A 22792-nucleotide genomic window follows, 5' to 3' on the forward strand; every position below is an offset into this window, starting at 1 on the left:
CCCTCCCTCCCTCTCTCTCTTTCTTTCTTTCTTTCTTTCTTTCTTTCTTTCTTTCTTTCTTTCTTTCTTTCTTTCTTTCTTTCTACATAGTGTCTATGAAGATACAGGGAGGAGAAATAGGTTTGCCTAGGTTTTCTCAGAATGGTCCAGGCACTTTTTTTCTTTATTACTCCTGGTCTATGCTGGCTCCAGTGGCCTCTGTTCTATAGGAACGTTGCCCGCCTCCCCACCTTCCTTCCACACAGAAGCTCCTTAGGGTTACAAACTGTGTCTTGAGACAGCTGAGCCTGCACTTGGGTGAAGAACCCAGTGGGAACAGTCTGGGTCCTCCTGGTTGAGGCCTGCCCACCTAGCAATTAAGGAACCACACTGAAGGTTTGTTTGACTTTTTGTCAAAAACACTACCCTATGCCTAACTGGAAAACGGGTAGCAAACATACTCTAAAGCAAACTCTGAAGTGCTTGCATTTTTAAACATGTGACCTTTGATAACAAATACCTCGATGGGATGATATTTATTGAATGTCTTTTTAAAATGACACTTGATCTCTTGACTCAGGACCACAGGCTGGCATACAAGAAAGTTATGTTTGTCAATAATAGCCGTTTTCTTACAAACAAACATTGTTGGTGTGGGGTACATCTGTGTCCCAGCACATGGTTCCCAACAGAAGGATTTAAGTTTTTCTTCGGGAAAACTTGTCCCAGACATAGACAATGACATGATGCCAGTGTCTGTGGCAGGGATACAATTATTCTATCAGTAAATTCAAAGAAATCAGTGCAAATGTGCCTCCAGAAATATGAAGAGGAGAGGGAGAGAGCGAGAGCACTGGAGTCCAAATAGCGAGGTAGAAGGGAGCGGTGGTGGGGTCTGATGGAGCCCTTGTTTAGCACAGTGCCTCACAAAAGGACACTTAGCAGTCTGCATATGCATTCAAAAGCTCCAATACTTGGTGCTTTCAGGTAAGTATAGAATAACTAGGAAACTCTGAGCTCATCTGAGAGACCGCAGCACTTCACATTCACACAGCTGAACAAAGAGCTTCATTGTCATCCAGGCAACAGGGGGATGCCTGCAACTGCGGGACCTTACCCCCTCACTGAGCTACCCTCCTCAATAGCTGTGTAGCAGAGATCAGGCGCCCTTTGCGCAGAACTCAAGGATGATTTGAGAGAGAGAGAGAGAGAGAGAGAGAGAGAGAGAGAGAATGAATATGTGTTTAAGTAAGAGGGCATGTGCTAACATCATGCTTTCTACTTAATACCACAGTTGGGTGCTTAGCTGCAGCCACTGGTTTTTTCTCTACATTCACAAAACTGGCAGATGAAACATGAAAAAGAATACTGACTCTTTAATCTCTGCTTCTTCACCCAAGGCCCAAGGCAGGCTGACAGGGAACTTCATTCTGGAAACAGACTTTTTGAAAAAAAAAAAATCTGGATGACTTTTTCCTCTGCTTTTGAGAACTGTAAGCTACTGGAGAATGAACCCTATGCAGGCTTAAAACAAGAACCAATTTCTTTATCTAAAAAGTGAAAGTCCTTGATGCTTACAGGAAGGTCATTGTTAAAATCCACGGGACTCACAGCACAGTAGCTGGTGACTGTGTTAAGAGTTTTATTTACTTGCGATGGAGACAGTTTTTTTTTTATTAGAATTTCTCAGAGCATTACCTGAGGCTTTGATGCCAGACACACTTTTCCTATGGATTTTGCAATTAGTGAACTAGCTATGTCTTAGATGGCAAGCATCCACAAATTTTTTTTTTTTTTTGTTCCTCCCCTCTTTTCCTTTTGTAAATCTGTGTGCTGAGCAATATTTGGTAATGGTTTGATATTTGATGGGAGTGCCAAGCTTAGAGACAAGGACCTGTGGCTGTCCTATGAAATGACTACACATCAGATATGGATCCCCTCTAACACACGAACGACAGGCCCTGCCTGAGCCGCTAGCTGTGGTTTAAACCCCAGAAGAGGTGTTGTCCTCTCGCCCTGCCAATTGATAGATCTTTATTAACTGCTAATATTGAATCATGCAGAAAACTTTGCATCAATTTAGGACAGGTCAATTTGTGCAGTTTAAAAAATAAGTTTCCCATCCTCTTCAATGATGATGTACTGTATTGGAGGCCAAGGTTTTTAAATACTGTTGACATCAATGTGGTGTTCTCAGACAGAGCGAGTCAAAGGAATGATGGTAGGAGTGACTGCTGAGATCTTAGAGTTTATTCTGAAATTTTTATGTGTGCAGGATTTCTACCTGCGTGTATGTGTGTGCACCACACGTATGTCTGGTGTCCATGGATCACCTGGGATTGGAGTTACAGACAGCTGGTTATGATCCATCAGGTGGGTGCTGGGAGTTGAACTCTGCCCCCCTGGAAAAGCAACAAGTGTTATTAACCACTGCACCAACTCTCAGAGTTTTCTCAAGCTGTTTTTGGTCCAACCAGGGAGTTTCAGTGCTACTCATTCAACCTACAACAGTGAAGGATGGCTTTGTATTCCGGCCTCCATACCTTTCGCTGTCTAAGGAGAAGCAGCGACCTCTTCAGCATGGCATCAAGAAAGGATTCTGGCTATGAATGAGGGAAATGGTAGATCTCTCCAGGCACCCAGGAAGGCTTTTTTTGGGGGAGTGCTTTGCTGTGTGTTAGGTGGTAGGAGATTATGGTGAACAAAGTCTGTCCACAGGCCTGCCCACTGATGGGCAGTGCTGTCTGTCAATTAGTGCTCGTTAATCCCCGCCCCTAACACTGGCAACTGACCTCGTGGAGGAGTCACCAGTGTGAAGATGGTTGAAAAGTTTTCTCCAGCTGTCTCTAAGGGAGCGAGGCATCTCGCTTTCTCCATCAGGGTATAATGGTGATAACTACATGGGAAATGGCATGGCACGTCTGCTAAAGTGACATAGGCTGGGTCAGGTCCCCCCCCCCTTAGAAGTATTAGAGGCTTAGAGACTCAAGGTAAAAAGGGGCAGAGGGGATGACAAGGACCAATCTAACCTCAGTGGACCCTGCATTTTTGGACGCAGTCATTTTGTTGAATTGGAGCCGTCTTTATAAAGAAGCTTAGGGCTGTGGGGCACAGATGTTCTGCATTGCAGATCAACCATATTTCATTTATCTGATACTTTCTCATGGAAACATTCCCCCACATCGCGGTCAGTTGTCCACTGAACGGACCCTGCCCCTCCCTTCTGGATAGCAGCACTTTGTTTTATGTCTTTCTGGCCTACTCCAAAGTATTGGGGGAGGGGATAATAAGCCATTAACCACAAATAGGATGAGAAGCCTGTCTAAACCACAAATAGTGATTCCATCCTTGGCCAGTGTGTGGCTTAGGTGGGGCATGATGGTAGGAGGACAAGGAGACACAGGTGTGCTTCTCTCACCGGGTGGGAGGCTCTGGGAATGCCTGGCTACTCAAAATGAACACACCAGTGATGAACCATTTCCTGAAGTACTTGCCTGATGGGAGTGGGAGCTACTTACTTGATTCATGAGGACATAATTCAGATGGTTACAAAGGAAGTTTGTCATTTCGCTTATGTTTCTATCACATGCAATGAGGTATGTTGTAGTTGGCAATGCCCCTCCCCAAAACTCCATGAAGCCAGACAGAATGTGGGCACTGATTGGGAGGGGTTAGTTAACCCCACAATTGTAGACAAACTGTTGGATGCCAGCCACACACACGGATTAAATTCCATGTTGTTCAGCTGGACCTAAACACATTTTAAAGGACCTTTCCCAATAAGCAGGCTATTGTTTTAAGGAAAATAGAAAGATTACTCATACAAGATCAAGAATAGGTCATAGGATAAAAAAGTGATGGGGTTGACTTAGGTGGAATGGATGATTTATTGATTTTTTTTCTGAATCATGTCTTATAGGAGTAATGGGTTATTTTTGTTGTTGTTGAATTAAAAAAAAAAACAGAAGCGGCTATTTGAGCAATAATAAAGGCCAGGAATCCACTGGAGAATTGAATTGATCAGTCAAATCAAAGTTGTAGTTCACTTTCCAGGGAGAGATTTTGTACCCCATGCCTCCCTATAGTTGTTTCCTCCTGAAATGTCTTTGGTACCCCTGTTTCTCCTGCCATTGTGGCTTCCACCATCATCTTTCTAGGTCTAGGGGATGTGTGCCCTGTGTGCCTCCCCTGGGGCTGCTTCTCCATCTTCCTTTGGATGCTCCTACCTCTGCCATCTCTATATTTTCTTCATGCATTTAATAGCTTTTTTGTTACTTATTCAGAGTTAGCCATCTCATGCTGTCTTCCCCACTTTGAACCCCTTATTTTGAACCCTCCTAGTAATACCACAAGGTGGTGTATGTGGTAAGGAGTCAGGAACGCTACACGAAGGGGAGCAGGGAAAATGCCCCAACGGAATTAAGTATTCATAGGAAAATAGTACCCTGGGAGAAACACCCAAGATTTCCTTTTCCTTCCTAAGCTGGGTATCCTTATGTTTAACACAGTGCAAATACTTTGCCTGTGTGCTAGTATGTGCACTGCAAGCATGAGATGCCTGCCAAGGTCAGAAGAGGGCATTGGAGACCTGGAAACTAGAGTTACAGATGGTTGTGAGCCACCATGTGGGTGCTGGGAACCAAACCCAGGTCCTCCACAAGAGTAGCAAGTGCTTTTAGCCATGGAGTTGTCTCTCCAGTCCCAATTCATATCATTTTTTAAAAGTCAAGTTCACCAAATAACTATGGAGTCATTTCATTAGAACACGGACTGGGGTACTGCCAGGATCACCCTGTCCCTCTGCTATCACCAACAAAACCAGTCCAGAGCTAGAGAAAAGCGAACGTCAGGTGCGCAGCTGGTTTGGACTTACCAGTCACTGACCGCTGATTGACACCAGCATGGTCAGTTTGATCCGCAGTGTGAGGGGAGTTGACAAGTGATCGGATACAACAAACCCTGGATTCTGATGCAGTAAGTCTGGCATGGGCCTGAAGTCTTGTATGTCTACAAGCTCCTCACGCATGTCCACCCTGCTCCTGGACGGGGTGATAAGTGGACAGCCACTAGGCAGCTTGGCAGGCCGACTTGCTGCTCCTGTTCCCTGTGTTGGCCTGACATGGGCTTGCAAAGCCGTATCAGCATGGCTCCCAAAAGAAAGATTCAAAATACTAAGTTGTTCCTGCCTAGAAATCTGGATTTCTCCTGCTGCCGTGACAAGTCTCTGCAGCTAACAGACAGGCTGCGGTGGAGGCTGGCATGGCTCCCGGAAGAAGGGCAGCCCCTGCAGCAGCTATTCAATGGGTTTCCTTCCATGGGAATTTTCATATGTGTAAGAGAGAAGAGGAAAAGATTCTTCTGCTTTGGAAAAAAGTCCAGGCAAAGGCCAGGTTGTAGCAAAATCCCTAAAGATGTCAGCCCAGGAGAAGCGCTGAGGTGAGAAAACTGCAGAAAGCCCCTGGTGCTGTCTGTATTGGCTCACCCAAACTAACCTTCCTTCCTTCCTTCCTTCCTTCCTTCCTTCCTTCCTTCCTTCCTTCCTTCCTTCCTCCCTCCCTCCCTCCCTCCCTCCCTCCCTCCCTCCCTTCCTTCCCTGACTTGCAGCTTCCTTGCGTGTGAGCCATGGCTGCATATCCAAATCAACAATTAAATCCCCCCTTTGTTTGTGTGGCAGATGACAAATGCATGGAGGACATCTTGTGTTGCCTAGGCAAGCAGGGCACTTACTTTGATTGATGCTCAGTTGTAGAAAAAAATGAGCTGGGAAGGAATTACAATGGAGGGCCTGCAGACTGGAAGGGGATATACTAATTAGTCCTGCATTAAGCAGTCTGCTTGCATTTGGCGACGGGATGCCTTCAGGAGGGAAGTGGAGGGGTTATTGATGCAGAGCAGCATGGAATGCATTATGCCAGGTAGTTGTATGTTCATTTTGCTAAAAAATGTATCAAGAAGCAAACACTTTGGCTACCGTGTATTTTTTTTTTAAACACACACCCTCAAGTATATTGGGTCAACCAAGCTTTGTCTCTCTACTTGGTCCTGTAGGCCAAGGGGCAGCCCTTTTGTTTCTCTGAAAAGACTTCCAGAGTTTCTTTTTCATCCTCGGTAAGGTACTAGGGGAGGCGAAGCTGCTACCTTATCTACAGTTCATGTTTCTCTGAATCCTACTGCAGAGTCTTGAGTCTTGTTGGTGGAACAACAATGTCACAGGTGGAGAAAGACACGCCCCCTTTCTGAGGCTGAGAGGGTTGTTGATTCGACCCAGGACAAAGCCGATGGGGGGTAAATTGAGACAAACAGCCCAAACTGTAGGCAAAGGCTTTATTACATACATGGGAATAAAATCCACACAAATCCCATGCCTGCATTGGGCTTAGAAGCCTCTGTTTTAGGTCGCAGGCAGAAGGAGTGTTTTGTGCTGAAACATCTCATAATTCAAGGGTGACCCAGATGCTCTAGGTGGCTGGAACTTGTGATCTAGGGGGCACAAATGGTCATCTCTAGGTCACTGTCTCCTGAGCAATGGGAGACTAGAGGGCAGCGCAGAGAGAAAGGTCCCCAAATAATCACTGCCACGTGCAGTTTAAAATTCAAACCTTGAAATGCTGATTTAGTCCATTTGACCTGAAGAACCAATGAAACTGGGCTTAATGAAGAGAAGGCACAGAGGTCTTTTGTCATGGTGGGAAATAAACAGACTTGGGACTCCCTTGACTTCAGAGCCGCGGTCACTAGGTAAACTAAACGTCAACTCCTGGTAATCCTGGTGCCTCAGCCTCTTGGCAGGGATTACAGATAGGAGCCACCAGACCCCGCTAACACTGTGCCTCTGTTTGTGGAGATCTGTCTAGCGCACACCAGGCACCTTGAACTTGCCCAGTGGGAAGCAGGTGGCCCCGTATTCTAGGCTCCTTTTCCGAGTCATCTTATCCTGGTGCAGCCGAGATTTCTCTTCACTGTTCTGAATCTAGCGACAAGTTCATTCATGGATTTATAGATACCGATGCTGAGGAAAGATGCCAACGATAAAGATAGGATTTCTAGTCCTCAAAGACAGCTGAGCCCCCTTTTCCTTAAGCTTCAGTTATGACTCAGAGTATAAGACAGATATCAGACTATCTGAAGTATGATCAGATGTCAAAACCCGCCTTCCACAGACAGACCAGGAATTGTGCCAATAGCTCTAGGAAGAAAAGCTAAATAGTTAATGTGGTTTATTTTTTAACCATCTCTTTGTTTTAGAATTCTATCTTATTCTTGAACTGATTCTATGTCACTGTGACCTTCTCCTGCCAGGAAGGCACAGTTGAGGCCTCCTTCAGTAATAGCCTAGGGCTTTGGACAAGCAAGAGGCTGTGCTGGCTCCTTGCCTTTCCCTCCAGTGTTTACACAACCCAGGCTTATTACATGCTCTGTCATTTTGTTACTGGGCCGGCTTTGGTCTGAGGATTAGGTAAACATCAGACATTCCATCACACAATTTTAAACTCAATCTTACTTTATAATGATGTTAATGTTTATTGTACCAAGCGAGATGCATTTGTATATTCCAGGATCTTATTTCAGTCACAGAATGCAAAACCTGACATTGAAGTCAGCTTGATTGTGTGTGTGTGTGTGTGTGTGTGTGTGTGTGTGTGTGTGATTGAAGATATTAAGCGCTGCAAGAACATTGGAATTTCAATCTGATTAGGATCAAAATTCTGCAGGATCAAAACACTCCTTTTCCTCCCCCTACAGTTTGACTAATTGTGCGCTACTTGACATTGTGGGGTTACTCCACAGCATGGCAGCTAAGTATGTGAAGTGTATTTTACTGTGCAGAATTATCGGCTCCTTCTATTTGTTTTTCATGTATTTAAGGTTATTAGAAGAACTCAAGATGAGAAGTCGTGTGTGCGCGTTAAAAGTATGAACTCAATCATTGTTAGGAGGCTAAATCATAAAGCAATAGCCAGTAAGTCAATATCAAGTAATGAAAAAAAAATCACAGATTTTGAGAGCATACCTTCTCTGTTTATTAGCTCGCAAGATAGCAGAGAAATTAGAGCTGCATAGTGGTGGATGGCGGAGCAGTTTATTTCCCAGCACTTTTAAATGGCTCTGGCTACTGAAACAAGACAAGAGTGGATGGGAAAGGATGCCAGGAAGCGTATTTGCTGGAGACTTTTGGGAAGGCATGAGCTGCATGGCCTTGCATTCCCCAGGAACTGTCTTCCTTCAAGCTGTGTATCAATTCTGAGAGAAACAACATGGCGTTGTCAAAATAAAGCCCACGGATGACAAAGTTCTTTTCAAATCAGCAGCAGGTTTTGGAATTTAGACCTTAATTAAGGCTCTCAAATGAGAAAGAACCCCCTGCTTCAGCCCTCCCCTAAAATGGGGGGGTGTCATTGTCTTAAAAACAGTATCTTCATTTTTTAAAAAGTCTGTACGCCTGGCCTGTGGTGTTCCAGAAATACACTCGCTGGTCTCTTCAGAGACCTGTAGTTTCTAAATTTTTCCTGAGTCCCCAGCAACACAGAACCTGATGTTTCTGTTCAGGAATAGAGCATCATTTTCTCCCCCCAATTAATTGAAGAGCCATCTGCTTCTGTGATACATAAGAACCCATTTGTTCTTAGCCACAAGTGTGTTTCCTGACTCCCTGGTGAGCAATATCAAGGCACGTGCCTAGCGACGGGAGAAGACTGGGCTAGAGAGCAGCCATGGTCAGGCTGTGGGCCCAGAGGCCCAGGATCTGACACTGACTTCGGTCTTATGCCAGTTTTGCTAATGTAGAGTTCAAAACATAGTACCATGGTGTTGACCATGTAGAGACTTGCTTGGGCTAGCTGAGTCTCTGTCGGACTCTGAACCGCTGAGCTGAAAGTGAAGAACTGATTGCAGAAGGCTGGATATCTGGGGAGTAGCTCTCCTCAGCTGTGACAGGAAGGGGCAAAGACTCCCATGCTGGTCTTGGTGACAAAAAGCCTCCATCTTGAACTGGATTACGTCATGGGTAGTACGTTGCATATACTGAAAATTGGGCTTCTGAACTGTGTAGAACCTTCCAGGAGTGTAGCTGACAGAGCTGGTCTTTCAGGAAGTATGTAGAACAGTCGAAGACAAGTTCAAATAGGCCAGAGCCTCGTAAAAATGCCTACTTGCCTAAGCTTGGAGGAGGGAACTTCCACTAGTTCCCAGCTTCCTGAACCTCTTCTGCAGAAACAGGCTGGCGTACTCTGAGAGAAACCCGCATGCCGAGTCCGTATGTGAGCTGTTGCTTAGACTCCACCAGAGTGTGGCTGCTCTTGACTCTCTTATTATAGAAGGTCCCTGTGAGTTCAGTCTGAGGTGAGGAGCCCAGAGCAAGACTCAAAGAGCAAACACCAGTTTCTTACTCCCAGGAGTGGAAATCAGAAGTCAAGGCTCCTCCGTGTGAGCCTCTTTCGTGAAAGACACTGCTCTTGACAGGTGCTGTGGTCTTGCGTTCTGTCCCTGCCCTGCTGGACTCTGCCCTTACCCAGTTTTCGCAGCTTAGGCAAGTAGGCATTTTTACGAGGCTCTGGCCTATTTGAACTTGTCTTCGACTGTGTCTGGTTTGAAACCGAAACCACAAATTTCAAAGTGGAAATTGCTGTCTAGAAAATGAAGGGGTCAAGGAGGCGTTTAAGACGGAGGTTCTTTCTCTCTACTTCCTGTGAGAGACAGCACGGAGACCACACAATTCTAGAGGGATGCCAAGAGATGGCAGAATTCCCTGCGCCCAAGGCCCAGTTTCAATATAAGACCAATGCCACTTGCAATTATAGATATCTTACTTTCTCCCATGGGGTGACAGTCATTTCAGATATAGACAGGAGACATGAAGGGGCAGGTCAGCACCGAGCCCCACGATGTCAGAGAGACAGACAGACAGACGACATGTACCTAGGCTACATCCCCTCAGAGGGGTACTTACAGTCCAGGTGACTGTGCCTGATGCCTTCTACATCCTCGGCATGGATGAAGTGGTAACATCGTTTCCCTACGATGTCTACAGGGGTCAGGTCCATGTAATCACTGATCCTGCGAAAAGAACAACCCAGATTGGAACCCAGAAAGCTGGAAGCTAGAGAAACTGTCAAATAGTGCACGAGGCTGAGCTAGCCACATTTTCATCATGCCAAGTACCTTTGAGGATGAGGCACTAGGAGCAAATGCTCTCAGCAGAGAAGATTATCTCGGTGGCAGATAACAACATTTTTCAAAATTTGGATATGTGCTAGATCAAGCAATTGCATTTAAGTAATTAGGTAGGTTTTTCCTTGGCATCAGAATGCACATTCAGGCAATGTAATTCCATGAAATTATTGAGGAACTGTAACAATGCCGGATCCTCATTACAAGCCAAGATAATTCAAGGTTACATAATAAAATAAAAACATGTTATGTTTATACCGAATGATTAGAGACACCTTTCATTTAAGCAGATTGGTCTACTGTTGGGTATTTCCATGAAAAAGGGATTCAACTGCTTCTTGGCACAAAGTCCAAATTGGCATTTCAAGGGATATAATTTAAATGCCGAGACATACAGATGCCTGGGGGTATTATCTTTTTTAGTCTCAGTCATTTGGGAGCTCGGCTTTCACTCCTGGCTCTTTTAACTGGTGCTTTGTGGTAGATGCTACACAGACACTTTTAAACCATTCCAGCAGCTTCTTCTGGGCCTGCACTTGACTGTGTGTGTGTGTGTGGTGTGTGTGTGTGTGTGTGTGTGTGTGTGTGTGTGTGTGCGCGTGCGTGCACGCGCGCGTGCCTGCCCGCTGTCTTCAGGCAGGGCAAAGGAAAACAGAACCTACACTAGAAAGCATGTAAGGGGCGCTGCCTTTTTTATATAGGCATGTATAAAATGCCTATTACCTGCTGTATCATTCATTTTGGTTGGTAAAAAAATTTTGTTTAACTTAATTTTTATAGTCCTTTTAAAATTACTTATGACATGGAATCTATTCACATGTAGAGCAAATATTTGGAAATATCACCTTTAAGAGGCACGAGATTAGTCCTGAGAAACTATGCCTGACCCACAGCATAGGGAACTAAGAAGGAACAAAAATGCCACGCAGTTACCTGGACATGGTGGCACATGCCTGTAAACCTTCCAGCAGAGGCAGGAGGATCTTTGTGAGTTTGGATCTAGCCTGGTCTACACAGTGAGTCCCAGTACAGCCTAAATAGTTGGCTAAATAGTGAGACCTTTCTTGAAAACAAACAAAAAACAAAATAAAAATAAATAAGTAAATAAATAAATAAATGCTTTGGGGTGTCATTAAAATGTACTACTCTGTGTAGTGAGTAGATTTCTCAATGTCCAGTGATTGAAATGACCTTTCTGACCAAACTAGAATTCGTAGGAAGAGAAGATTCCTTGGGGGATGAAAAGATGATTGGTTGCTTTGTTTGTGAGCTTGCTTCCCAGGGACAGTTAACATGCCTTTCTGCAACAAAAGGGAAGCAGAATGTCACTAAAAGACATTCTTGGTGTCTGTGACATTTGCCAGCTTCTGAAAGCATTAGATGTTAGCTTTGTCCTGGGCCATCCTAAGGACACAAGAATCGCCAAGGAGCAAGTTTAGCATCTAGTTAACAATTTCCTAATTAAATAATAAACCCTTGGAAAAAGCCAGGCCATTGTTTGGTTAACTCTTGATTTGGATGAACACCTTCCAAAAATCAGGATCGAGTCCTAAAGATGGACTAGAGTCTGTTGCAGTGAATGCTGGGAATAGAGGAGTTCTTAGTAAACACCTGGGAGTGACAGGCCAGGAGCTCAGCAGGCCGGAAGCTCAGCAGGCCGGGAGCTCAGCAGGCCGGAAGCAGAACTATCCTTCCCCTGTCCTTGTTCTCTCACCTGTAAATAACTTCAGGACTTGGTGGGGAGAGTCATGAATGAATGGGATTAGCAAGGCCCAGAGTTTGGCAGCTTTTCTGTAAGGCAAATATGCAATTTCCCCTCAATAAAGGACTTTTTCAGAATTGCTGTCATCTTCATTTGGGGAAGAATTATGCATTGTTTTGGTTAATGGAGTTTTTTTGTTTTTTTTTTAAGGAAAAAGCTAAGAGCAGGTCACAGAAAATAACTGCAATTGCTAGACTGGGATATTGAAAGCTGGTTAGAAAATTAGTCACCTGATCACAGCAATGAAAACTAGTGACATTCTGGGATAGGACAGCTGTTGGAAATTTGGCAGGTGAGAGGAGGCAGGTTTTTGGAGGGTTCTGAGGTGTGTCCATCTTCTGGCAACCCATCTCTCTTTCTTTGGTCTCTTCCACTCTCTCACATCTTAACTTAGAAACTAATGGCTTTGTAAAAACTCCACTGGGTGTATATATGGAGTTCCCCTCAGAGGTTATTTGGAATGGGTCCTTACCATTCACTCTGCCACTGAAGGAAAACAAGACAATGGGAGCCCTCACGGCATGTGGTTAAGTCAGGGGCTTGTGAATCTTCCCTCTCCAAAAACAAGCTGGCCAGGCTGACAGGAGCAGTGATGGTACTTACCTCGGAGAGCAGGCAGAAACGGGGCTGCAGGGTGACTAGCAGATGCGTGGGCCAGCAGGCACAGACAGATATTCATTAAAATCAGTGGCCACTGTTAGCAGACGCCCACTCCTGCTAATCCTTCCGTCTGGCTAACTTGTCTTTCCTGACACCCCATGTCCCCTCTAGAATACCCGTGGCACACCCAAGTGGACAATCACAGTGAAGATTTTGTGAGTGCCAGCAGACCTGGAGCATGGTTAGAATTACTTATTGCAAAAACAGTGACAGAATCGCGACACTGTCTGCACCATTGAGCCTCAGAGCTCAGGGAAATTCTTTCCTATGGCTGGAAATAGACCATTCCTGAAGTGATCTCAGCTTGTGGCTTTAGTAGCCCTTCCCAGTGGACTGGGTAGACGCAGGCACTTCTGACCTTCCTCTTAGCTAGTGTCTGGGGAGGTCAATTACCCAAGCCACTTGACCATTCTGCTCTCCTGTTTCCCCTCTGAAGGCATTCCCAGGGCTCAGGGGACGTACATTGCTCCAAACCTGACATCAGTCTATGGCCCCTCAGCTTCTTCCCTCAGCTCCTTTGGTGGGTCTCCGGGCAGAACCAGGGGACGGGCAGTTTTGCCATGCTGCTTTCCCAAGACTGATGCACAGGTAGCCCCCACATCCTCCCCTCTCTCTGCTTCCCTATTCTCTCCTCACGTTCGTCAGATGGGCTGGTGACTTCTAGGTGAAAGGGCAGTAAGGTGCACCTTCTCCCATCACTGTCCCCTGCTTTGTGCTTAATGGAAAAAGTGAACTTTCAAACAAAAAGCTAAAAAGTCCTTTTTGTAGAAGCTCAGTCTTGGGGAAGAACTGCCAACTCATTTCTAGGATGAATCATCTTTTTTTTTTAATTGATAAAAGAGAAATCGTCGCATGACAAAGTTTTATTTAATACTGTTGCCAATTCCTTTTCCGGCAGATTTCCTCAGGGGGCCTTGGATTCTCATCTGTCCTATGCTGTGTCTGGGAGGATACTGCCCGTCAGATGCAGGGCCCTTGAATTAGTGGGAGGCAGGTCACCCAGAGGCATAGGAGATGCCTTTTACTGCATCATTCTGCCAATAGCATCTCAGCCCTGTTCTCTACTTAGGTCCTCGGCCAAAACGGGCCTTCTTTCTAGCGGATGGATGCCTGGGTATCCCAATTCATTCAATTGTTGTCCCAAATGGAAGTCAGGGAAGCAATGTAAACTTTAAATAAAAAGCATGTTTGGTGTCAGTCCAAGCAACCATTAAAAACAAGATCAGGGTTTAATGTGCCTCCCTGGGAAAGTAAAAAATCTTCCAGGCAGCCAAAAGCAAACCTTCACCAATGGAAAGTATGCAATGGGATGAATTGAAACCATTCATTTCAGATGAAAAAGAAACCAAAGTACCTATTTTCACAGTAAATGATATTGAGGTCCATGTTTACTCGAGTGACGAACATATGGCAGTCAATCCTGACTTCATTGATTGTAGGGGGAGGCAAGGCGTGAGCCACCACCACGAGACCCATGATTTGGCTGGGCACTGTCCTCCCATGGGACAACGACACTCTGAGGCGAAGCCGGCCTGTTATGTGAATCACCTGGAAAATAAATGAAGTACAGGACACCAGTCAGACGTACATCCCAGAAGTACAGCTTCTTTCTCCCAAAGAAGGAAAAGTCTCATCAGAAAAACCAATGCAAGGTTGTACCTTCTATAGCATAGCGGCTGTCAGCATGGCCTCGATATGCTCATGGTGAAGCATAAATACATACTCCTTGCCTTTTCCAGATAGCATCGTTAGAGTGCTGTGCTGTTATTTTAAGGGCCCCTCCCCCAACATATTTATAGGAAATTCATCTTCACATCATAGGCCTAAAATGCTGAGCACTGAGCTAGCTGCAGAAGGAAGTGTTTGAATTATTAGCCCTTGTTAGTAAAAGATGTCCTTCTCTCTCTGATTTCGGGGTGAGAGAGATTGCATGCCCATCTGCTTTTTGGAATTCGTGACTCATGGATTTCCTTCATTCAGAAAATTCAGTGAGTTTTACAAGAGTCAGACTGAGGACAAAGGTATAAATGGATTCTTTTGGTGACAGACATCTCTCAATGGGCAATACCAGGTGACCAGGAGTTTTGCAACTGGGTGGGTATTGGGGGAGGCTGGCCCGTGATATATTCTGTGAGTTCACATTCAGCAGAGTCAGGAAGATGCACACCGTATTTGTGGCATCTCGGATGTACTTGCCTAGGAACTCCCGGAGGAGTATTGGTGGAATCGTTTGGTTTATGAGCCGAAGTGTACACACCACCCAGAATGGGCAGAGGAGACCCATAGGGGCAGCTTTAGGAATGCTGCATTAGACAAAGCCATAATGGGTGAAGACCATGACGGGTTTCTATGCTGTACTCTGAGAAGGTAGATAGAAATGGGGTGTGTGTGTTGTGGCTTGGGGACGCACGAGCACACACGTGTGTCAACTCTTGCAGCATTCTGAGGCCCCTGTTGTGAGTGGGATCATCCAAAACAAGGCCAAACAAGAGACTCCTGGGCATCGCTCCACAAGGCGCCCTGTTTAGTGGCTGAGTTTCCACGTCTGCTTTGCTCTCCAAATCTATCACGGAGTGCCACACCACTCCTCAAGATTCCACGTTTGCTCCCTCACCGTGAGGAAGCAAAGTGGGTTGTAGATTCCCCTCTCCTTGCTTTGCCTTGCCCCTCCGGAACAATACATGACCATCTGGAGTCTGCTCTCCTTCCCAGGGGCTCAGCCAGCAATTCCTTTTCCATTTTTTTTTTTTTTTTTTTTGCTTCTCTTAAGTTATTCTGTTTTCCAAAAGCAATGCACACTCCTGTCAGTCAGGAAGCGGGATCAAAGCTTCCGGGGCTGCCCTTCAGAGTCCTGGCTGTTGTAAATAATGCCTCTCTCTGTCACCCTTCACATGAGCGCCCAGAGCCCAGGAGCGGGAGACACCAGCCAGGAGGATTATTTAGGTTATTTCAGCAGCGGCTTTTCGACCACCCACATTTGAAGTTGAGTAAATTCATACTTAATGCACCTTTGCTTTAAGCTTTGGTCAGATGAGCCACTTTATGAATATTTGAAACCGTTCCTGGAGGCAAGGGTGGTAAAACACCATCAGAGACACACATTTTTTATTTTATTTATTTATTTTTTGCAAGACCTCATTAACTAATAAAGAAATAGCTAAAAGAAACAGGATTAACTTCACAGGAGGGGTGTTGCAACCCCGTCCTCCTCCCAGCTAGGCTTACATAGATGCTCATTTATCATGATCTGTCTTGTTTTATCAGGAAAACTCAGCCTCACAGAAACGGAGATCTATAAATGCCCAGAAAAACACACCCAGAGATGATATGCCAAATAATCCCCGCTTGATATTCTATTCCAAAGTAATTTCAGGGCATCAGGGCTGGAGTGCATTTAGGGAAGGCAGATGAGGAAGTGCTCCTGCATTGCCTTTGCCTGTCCCTGAGCTCCAAGCTTGACTGTGGTCATCGCCCTATTGCCCTATTGGAGGACAGACAAAGCAGGGTCCAGCTGGGTCCAGACTAGCAGTTACCTGATTCTCCTACCCGAGGCAAGTCACTCAGCCTCTCTGTGTCTCCTCCTCACCCTTCCCCAGGAAATGGAACTAACAGTGACTATTCCACAGTGGAATTCTGAAAATACAGGAGGGAGTCGGCATAGATGCTGTATAATTGGTAAAGGAGTCTCTGATGTTTAACATCAAGCAATAAGGACCAAATAGCTCTTTAGTGTTGGCCAAATACCTTAGTTTTAGATAGATTATAACATTTCACATCTGGATAAAAACATGACTTTTCCTGTTCTTTGGTGAAAGTCTGGGAAATCCATTACCTGCCCAGTCACTCGGCTTAGAAACAGTGAGTTGCCTGGAGCCTAGGATTCTGGGTCTCGTGAGAGTGGTCAGTTGAGCACCATTGTGCCCGATTGTTTTTTTTTTTAATGTCAATACTCTTACTGAATGAAACATTAGACTTATATGCCAGATGGCAGCTTGCTGCTTCCTAAGTAAAGTCGACGATGAATCTTCAGGACCATTTTCCTTAGAACCCGAAGCTCATATTGCTGAGAAGTTCTGGGATGCTGCACAAATTATGCAGGAAAGAGAAAAGAGAGAGGGGGCAGGATTGAAAGGAATTTTTTTGGGTCCCATGATTAAATTTTAGGGTTAAGCTAATATGTCTTCCCAAACCTATTTCATAATGCTTTTGACCTCATGTGACTGGTTATGCTCTGATTCAGAATGAGTCTGATAGCATTCATACAAACATGGAGAGAGCTATTTTTTTTTTAAATTTCATTACTGCCTTTAGGTTTAAGAGGTAAAAGAACAAGAATTGTAGAGAGGGTCTGGGTTCAAATCCTAGCTCTGATATTTAATGATGTCAAGAGAACTGAAACAACTCAGTCACTAAATAAAATATTAAAAAGACTGCCATAAAGATAAGAAATGCATGTGTCCCTCTGTATCTGAGGCACTGGCTCTAGGACTCCCTGGACTCCCTAAAATACTGAAGTCTGTATATAATTCAGAACTCCCCCTCTTTTGAAGTTGGGTCCAGCTGACCGCAAACTCATTATCCTCCTGCCTCAGTCTCATGAATGTTAGAGTTATGGGCAAGCATCCATGCTTGGCCCTTTTTCAAGTTCTTTATATAATAAAGTATTTGCAGAGATCCTGTGAGTATCCTCCTGTATATGATAAGTTAGACCTAGATGACTTTTACTATATAGTATAAAATGACAAGGAAAACATCTGTACATATTCAGTGCAGATGTGATGACTTCACCCCACACATTTTCCCTCTCTCATTGGTTGAAAACTTGGGTGTGGGATCTACGGATGGAGTAGGCCAGCTGTCCTTGGCAAAGACCTCGATCTCCTATTTATTTAATTTATTTATTTATTCATTCGTTCATTCATTCAGTGAGGTTGAAGAAAGGTGTGTGTGATCTTGCTGGGCGCCAGAGAACAGACCACAGGGATTCAAAGAGTTCAGACAGAGCAAGTCAAAACATAAGTAATTCCTTCAGTACGTTCATTAGGGAGAGATGATGCAGTGGCTGATGGGGACAGTGTCCCCCAATCCTGGTTATATGACACCCTCACCTATAGATTCCTGGTCTCTCTCCCTCGGGTTCTGATTGGTAGGGCTTTGTAGTAGAAGCTGCAGGCTGTGTTCCTGCCACCCAACTCCTGGCCACCTGGCTAGCATATGCCCCTAAATAACAACACACAAACTGTATTCATTTAAACACTGCCTGGCCCATTAGCTCTAGTCTCTTCTGGCTAATTCTCATATCTTGCTTTAACCCATATCTAGTAATCTGTGTAGCACCATGAGGTTTGGCTTACCGGGAAGATTCTAGCCTACGTCCATCTTGGGCCGGAGCTTCATCGCATCTGTGACCCAGAGAGGAGAGGTATGGCGATTGCCTCACTTCCAGCATTCTGTTCTCTTTACTCCGCCTACCTAATTTTCTGTCCTATCAAGGGCCAAGGCAGTTTCTTTATTAACCAATGAAATCAACTTAAAACAGAAGACTCCCACATCAGGGCCTGGCTGAGATGCCAGCATTTGTGAGATGCGTCAGAGAGGATGCTAACAACTATGGAACATCTGGCAGATGCTCTGGTTACACCAGTGGTCCTTTACCTCCATACACACTGGGATCACGAGAACGGCCCTGAAAGTCTCCGTAGCTGTGCCCAAAGCCAAATAAACAAGGATCTCAGGGAGTGGGCACTGGCATCAATGTTTGCACATAGGTCTTCCAGGCCACTGAGGTAAGAGAGTTGGAATGTATATTAATTTATGTCTGGTCTAACAAGTTCGTTCATAAGAAAAAGATGGAAATTTCTTTGTGATTGTAATGGCAGGATGAAAACTTTTGACTAAAAGTATAGGAAGACTTTATTATATTGTTGACATAGGTAAAATCATGGAACAGTGAGATAAAGGGACCAACAACAAAACATAGAAAGAAGGGGCCTGTGGGGAGAACCCAGGGCTCCAGGGACATTTCAGTTGGCATGGCAACTAGAGAGACAGAGATGAACCCCAAATTTCAGTAGAAGTTGGGCAAACATCACACCACACTTAGGTGTCAGGGGCGGGGTGGGGGAGGTGGAGGTGGGTAAGAGCATGTGTGCATGCAGGCACATATTTGGATATGTGTATGTTATGTTTGGAGACCAGAGGTCAATGTTGAGTATCTTCCTTCACTGAACTTGGAACTCAACCATCCAGTGAGGGTAGCTGGCCAGTACCTCCAGGGATCCCCCTGTCTCTACATGCTGGGAGCTGGGGTTACACACCTGTGCTGTACTGCTCTGCACCCAGGTTCAGAATCCCCTGCTTGTGCAGCAGGCTCTCGCTGGCTGAGCTGTCTCCCGTGTACCACAGCATAACTCTGAGCCTATGTCACACACCACAGTGATGACAATGGCAATTGGGAAGGCAGGAATGTTTGACTGATGTGAGGACATACACTATATCCCTGGGATCAGTCTGTGTTGAACAGCCAGAGAATATGGAGAAGGTGCCCAAGAGATGGACAGTAAGAGATGGGTATCTTAATGGGCATGACAATTGAAGGTATTGATTGTTCTGGAAGGTTCTTTCCCCTTGGAGATGACAGCTAAAAACTAAGAAACCCAATGACATTATCAATGGAGAAAACACAGATAGGAGGAAAATGCCAAAGGCAATTTTTTTTTTTTTGGTCCCTTTGAGTACCTGGAGCCTAAGGCAATGTATGTTTTTGGTTTTTTTCCCCCCTAAGCAGAGGCTTCCTTGCTCTGTAACAGTTGGAGCCATCCTCTCTTCATCTGTGATCAGGAGATGAGAAACTGAGAGAGCAGGAGAATGTGGGGGCAAGAGGAGGCAAGAGCATTCATCTAACTTTTATGATAGAGTATAGTTATCCTATCCATTTTATAATGAGTTATGATTCTTATGTGGTGTATAAATTCAGCTTTCGCATTGGAATAACACAGCACACAATGGTTTGGGGCTACTGAGGTTTCAGGCATCTACTGGAGAGTTTTTGTTTGTGTGTTTGTTTTTGTGTTAGGAATCAGATTGGACCCAGAGCCTGTGCAGATGGACAGAGTCCACCACTGAGCCACGGGGAGTCTTGGACTATACCTCTTGTAGATAAGAGGAAAATGTTGTACTTTTGTTTAAAAAGGGGGGGGGAGAGCAGAAAGATGGCTCAGCAGTAGAGAGCACTGACTGCTCTTCCAGAGGACCTGGATTCAATTCCCAGCAACCACATGGTGGCTCCCAACCATCTGTAACTCCTATTCCAAGGGAACCAGCACCTTCTTCTGGCCTGTGTGCACATGGTGCACAGACATACATGCAGGTAGATACTCATATATATTAAAAAATGTTTCTGAAAGCTCCTAGTTGCCCTTTAGTGACATCCTAAAATAAATACAGGCTTGTCAAAGAATCTCCAGTTCTAGATGCAATATTCTAAGCAATGGCTCTAGCCTCCTTGGAATGTTAAGGATATGGATGGCAATGATTATGAATGCAGACATACTACTTCCAAATGCAAGATTATGTCAAGTATAAGAAAAACAACATGATTTCTTTGCAATGAAAGAGATATTGTCGGGTAGAATTATCAAAATGGAAACAGGCCTTTGATTTCAGTCCTGGTTCTGATAACCATGGCAAGCCATCCATCTTGGCTAGGGTACTATTTCTTCAGAGAGAAAATGGTGGAAAAGAAGTATACTTGGATGGTCTCTAGAGAATTCTATAGTCAAACTCCCAATGCAGGGTAGGTGGCTTGCTGCTCCGTCAGTCTACCCCCACTATTGTCCCCACTAATGTCTGGTGGGACGTTCAGAGGACAGTTGGGAACTGGTAATGTACCATGAAAATTCGATCCTCACAATTCCTCTCACCAGGCTCATCATCAGGAGATGCCCAGAAAGGCAGAAGTCCTCAAGGTTCCTCAACTCCTTACACAGTACCGTCTGGAGGCTGATCCTGCCCTCATAATAAAACCAGGCAAAGCTGCATTCCTTTTTTGTCCCAAAGTGAAAAAAAAGTCAGGGTCTCACTTGTGCTTTTCTCTGATGAGTGGCATGTGAGATGCTGTGTGTGTGTCTGCAGAGCACAGGAGAGTGTAAGTGGTAACCAGACACACCGCCTGGACGCATGGCTATTGCTTTTCCTCACCTGCTCCGTTCGCTTGCCTGCTAGTGAGACACACTTAGGTGTGTTTCTCAGTATTGGCTCATTATAAACAAGCCCATTACAAGACTTGATAAGACCTTACCTACTGATACTCAAGAGACCACATCTGGAAGCTGAGCTCCAAATGAAGTTTTGGTTAAAATCTTAGGAAACACTGGCATTATCAAAAGGAAGTGCTGACATTACTTGCCACATGATTTAAAGCACAGTATATATCGAGGGTAGGTAGGGGACAGACAGGGCTATAAGCACAAAAGCTACAGATCTGAGTTCAGAACATCTTCAGAGATATTTTACTTGTCCTTTAGGGGTGCATAAATTTATCATAAAAATTAATCTTCCTTCTGGCATTCTGGTCTCTTTTCTTTTTCCCTTGTAGAAGTATGGTTTAGAATATAGATGACATCAAACCAATAGCTTAAGAGGGAGAGTCAGCTGGTTATTTAAATGGTGAGGTGGTCCAAAACTTGGGAAAGATAAGGGCTTAGCTGGGTCTTTAGAACCAAAATAACCAGCCTATAGCACAACCACTTAATTTAGATAGGGACAATAATATTGACCTTGTAGATGCTATTTCATGCAAATTCTTCTAGAATCTTCTTTTGAGTATTTAGACTATTGGTAGGTTGGAGACTACTTGGGCAGATTTTCTGTATCTCTGGCTTCTACCACAAGATATCTGAAAATCAGCCAACCAACCACCTCCCTTCTGAACTCTGGGTGAGACCAGGCCCCTTTATATCAAACAGCTTGGAGTAGAAAGTTCAGAACCTTTAGCCTTTCTGGGAGGCAGAAGATAGCATGCTATTTTTGTTAGCATTCAGGCATTACGCTGGTCTGCCCACAGGGTCCTCAACTGCAGCCACTAAGAGCACTACCTGTGCGCATGTGCTAGTTAGTACTCAGGCATTTATACTAGCCAACCTAAGGGTCCTGACAGAATATGTCATCAGCTGCTGCCACATAGACTCTCCCTGTGCTCATGTGCTACATGCTCTTGACAAGAGGCAGGCCCCTTCTGTGCTCTCTCCTGCATTCACCCCCAGAGGCCAGTCTCTGCACCCCTTCCCTTCCCCAATAAACCTCCCACGTGAGTTCTGTTGTATAGTGTTACTTTCCTTCCCGCCACTGCCAAACAACGATTTTTCTTTGTTTTTTTGGCAAGACCTCAGATTTTAGTTGTAGCAAATGACTTTAGAAGTAAAGTTGTAGGTTGATGTAAGTTACTTCAAGTGGGGAAGGCTGACTTCTCAAGGAGGTGGCAGGAATGTGTGGAAATGATTCAGAGGAAATGCGCTATGCCAGGGAAGACAGACCATGGGGAGGTCTGCCGGAGGAGAGGCTGCCCTGAAATGTCCCCAGGTAGGCATGGAAGGTGCCTGTCAATGTAGGGGATGGTGACAGCCTTTCCAGGAGTCCGTCCTAAAGAATTACCTTAATAACAGGGGTACTGATATTGGACAGAGTGCATAGGGAGAGTTTCAGATGGGCTCGCGTTGGTGGGGATAAGAGGAGCAAGTCTAGGCACTAGAGAGAGGTCTGAGCAGGTGTAAGAAAGAATTCTGACAGAGATAAGTCTTTTGGGTGGAAGGGCTATCACTGTGTGGCGAGCATTAATTTTCAGGGACTCTACAATATCGCTTCAGATTTGGATGGAGGCAAGGAGGAAGCGTGACGTCACAGGGACATAAGATGCTTTATTTGATCCCATGCCAGCAAAGGGAAGCTGGAAGCAGACACAGCTGGAAGGCTCTAGGACATCTGAGATTGTGACAAGAGTGAAGGGAAGGAAGAGAGCCAGTGTTCACCGACATGCTCGGGTCCTGGAGGATGACCCAACAGGCAGAGATGTGGGTGAACACGGGATTGGTACTTTCACAGATGGAGTTCCTTCGATAGCTCAGCGCGCCCAAAGTGATGAAAGGCCAGGTGCCGACGGAAAGCACTTGAGCTGAGCCCTTTAATTAGAAACCATAAAATATCTGATGTTGATATCGGGGATTTTGT

The 22792-nt window shown here is 45.0% G+C and overlaps 1 protein-coding gene across 4 annotated transcripts in view; it reads right to left on the reverse strand.

Moving 5' to 3' along the window:
- Npas3 (neuronal PAS domain protein 3) overlaps window positions 1–22792 on the reverse strand; it is an 817920-nt gene that overhangs the window by 12513 nt on the left and 782615 nt on the right. For all 4 annotated transcript variants that reach the window (XM_026781883.1, XM_013347258.2, XM_026781890.1 and 1 more), the window contains 2 exons: window positions 13923–14116; window positions 9926–10032 (listed from right to left, as the gene is read on the reverse strand). In XM_026781883.1, the coding sequence (XP_026637684.1) occupies window positions 9926–10032; window positions 13923–14116 (301 nt within the window). The remainder of the gene's footprint in view (window positions 1–9925; window positions 10033–13922; window positions 14117–22792) is intronic.

This window comes from Microtus ochrogaster, chromosome 1, assembly GCF_000317375.1.
Source record: "Microtus ochrogaster isolate Prairie Vole_2 chromosome 1, MicOch1.0, whole genome shotgun sequence".
Classification (NCBI taxonomy): Eukaryota; Metazoa; Chordata; class Mammalia; order Rodentia; family Cricetidae; genus Microtus; species Microtus ochrogaster.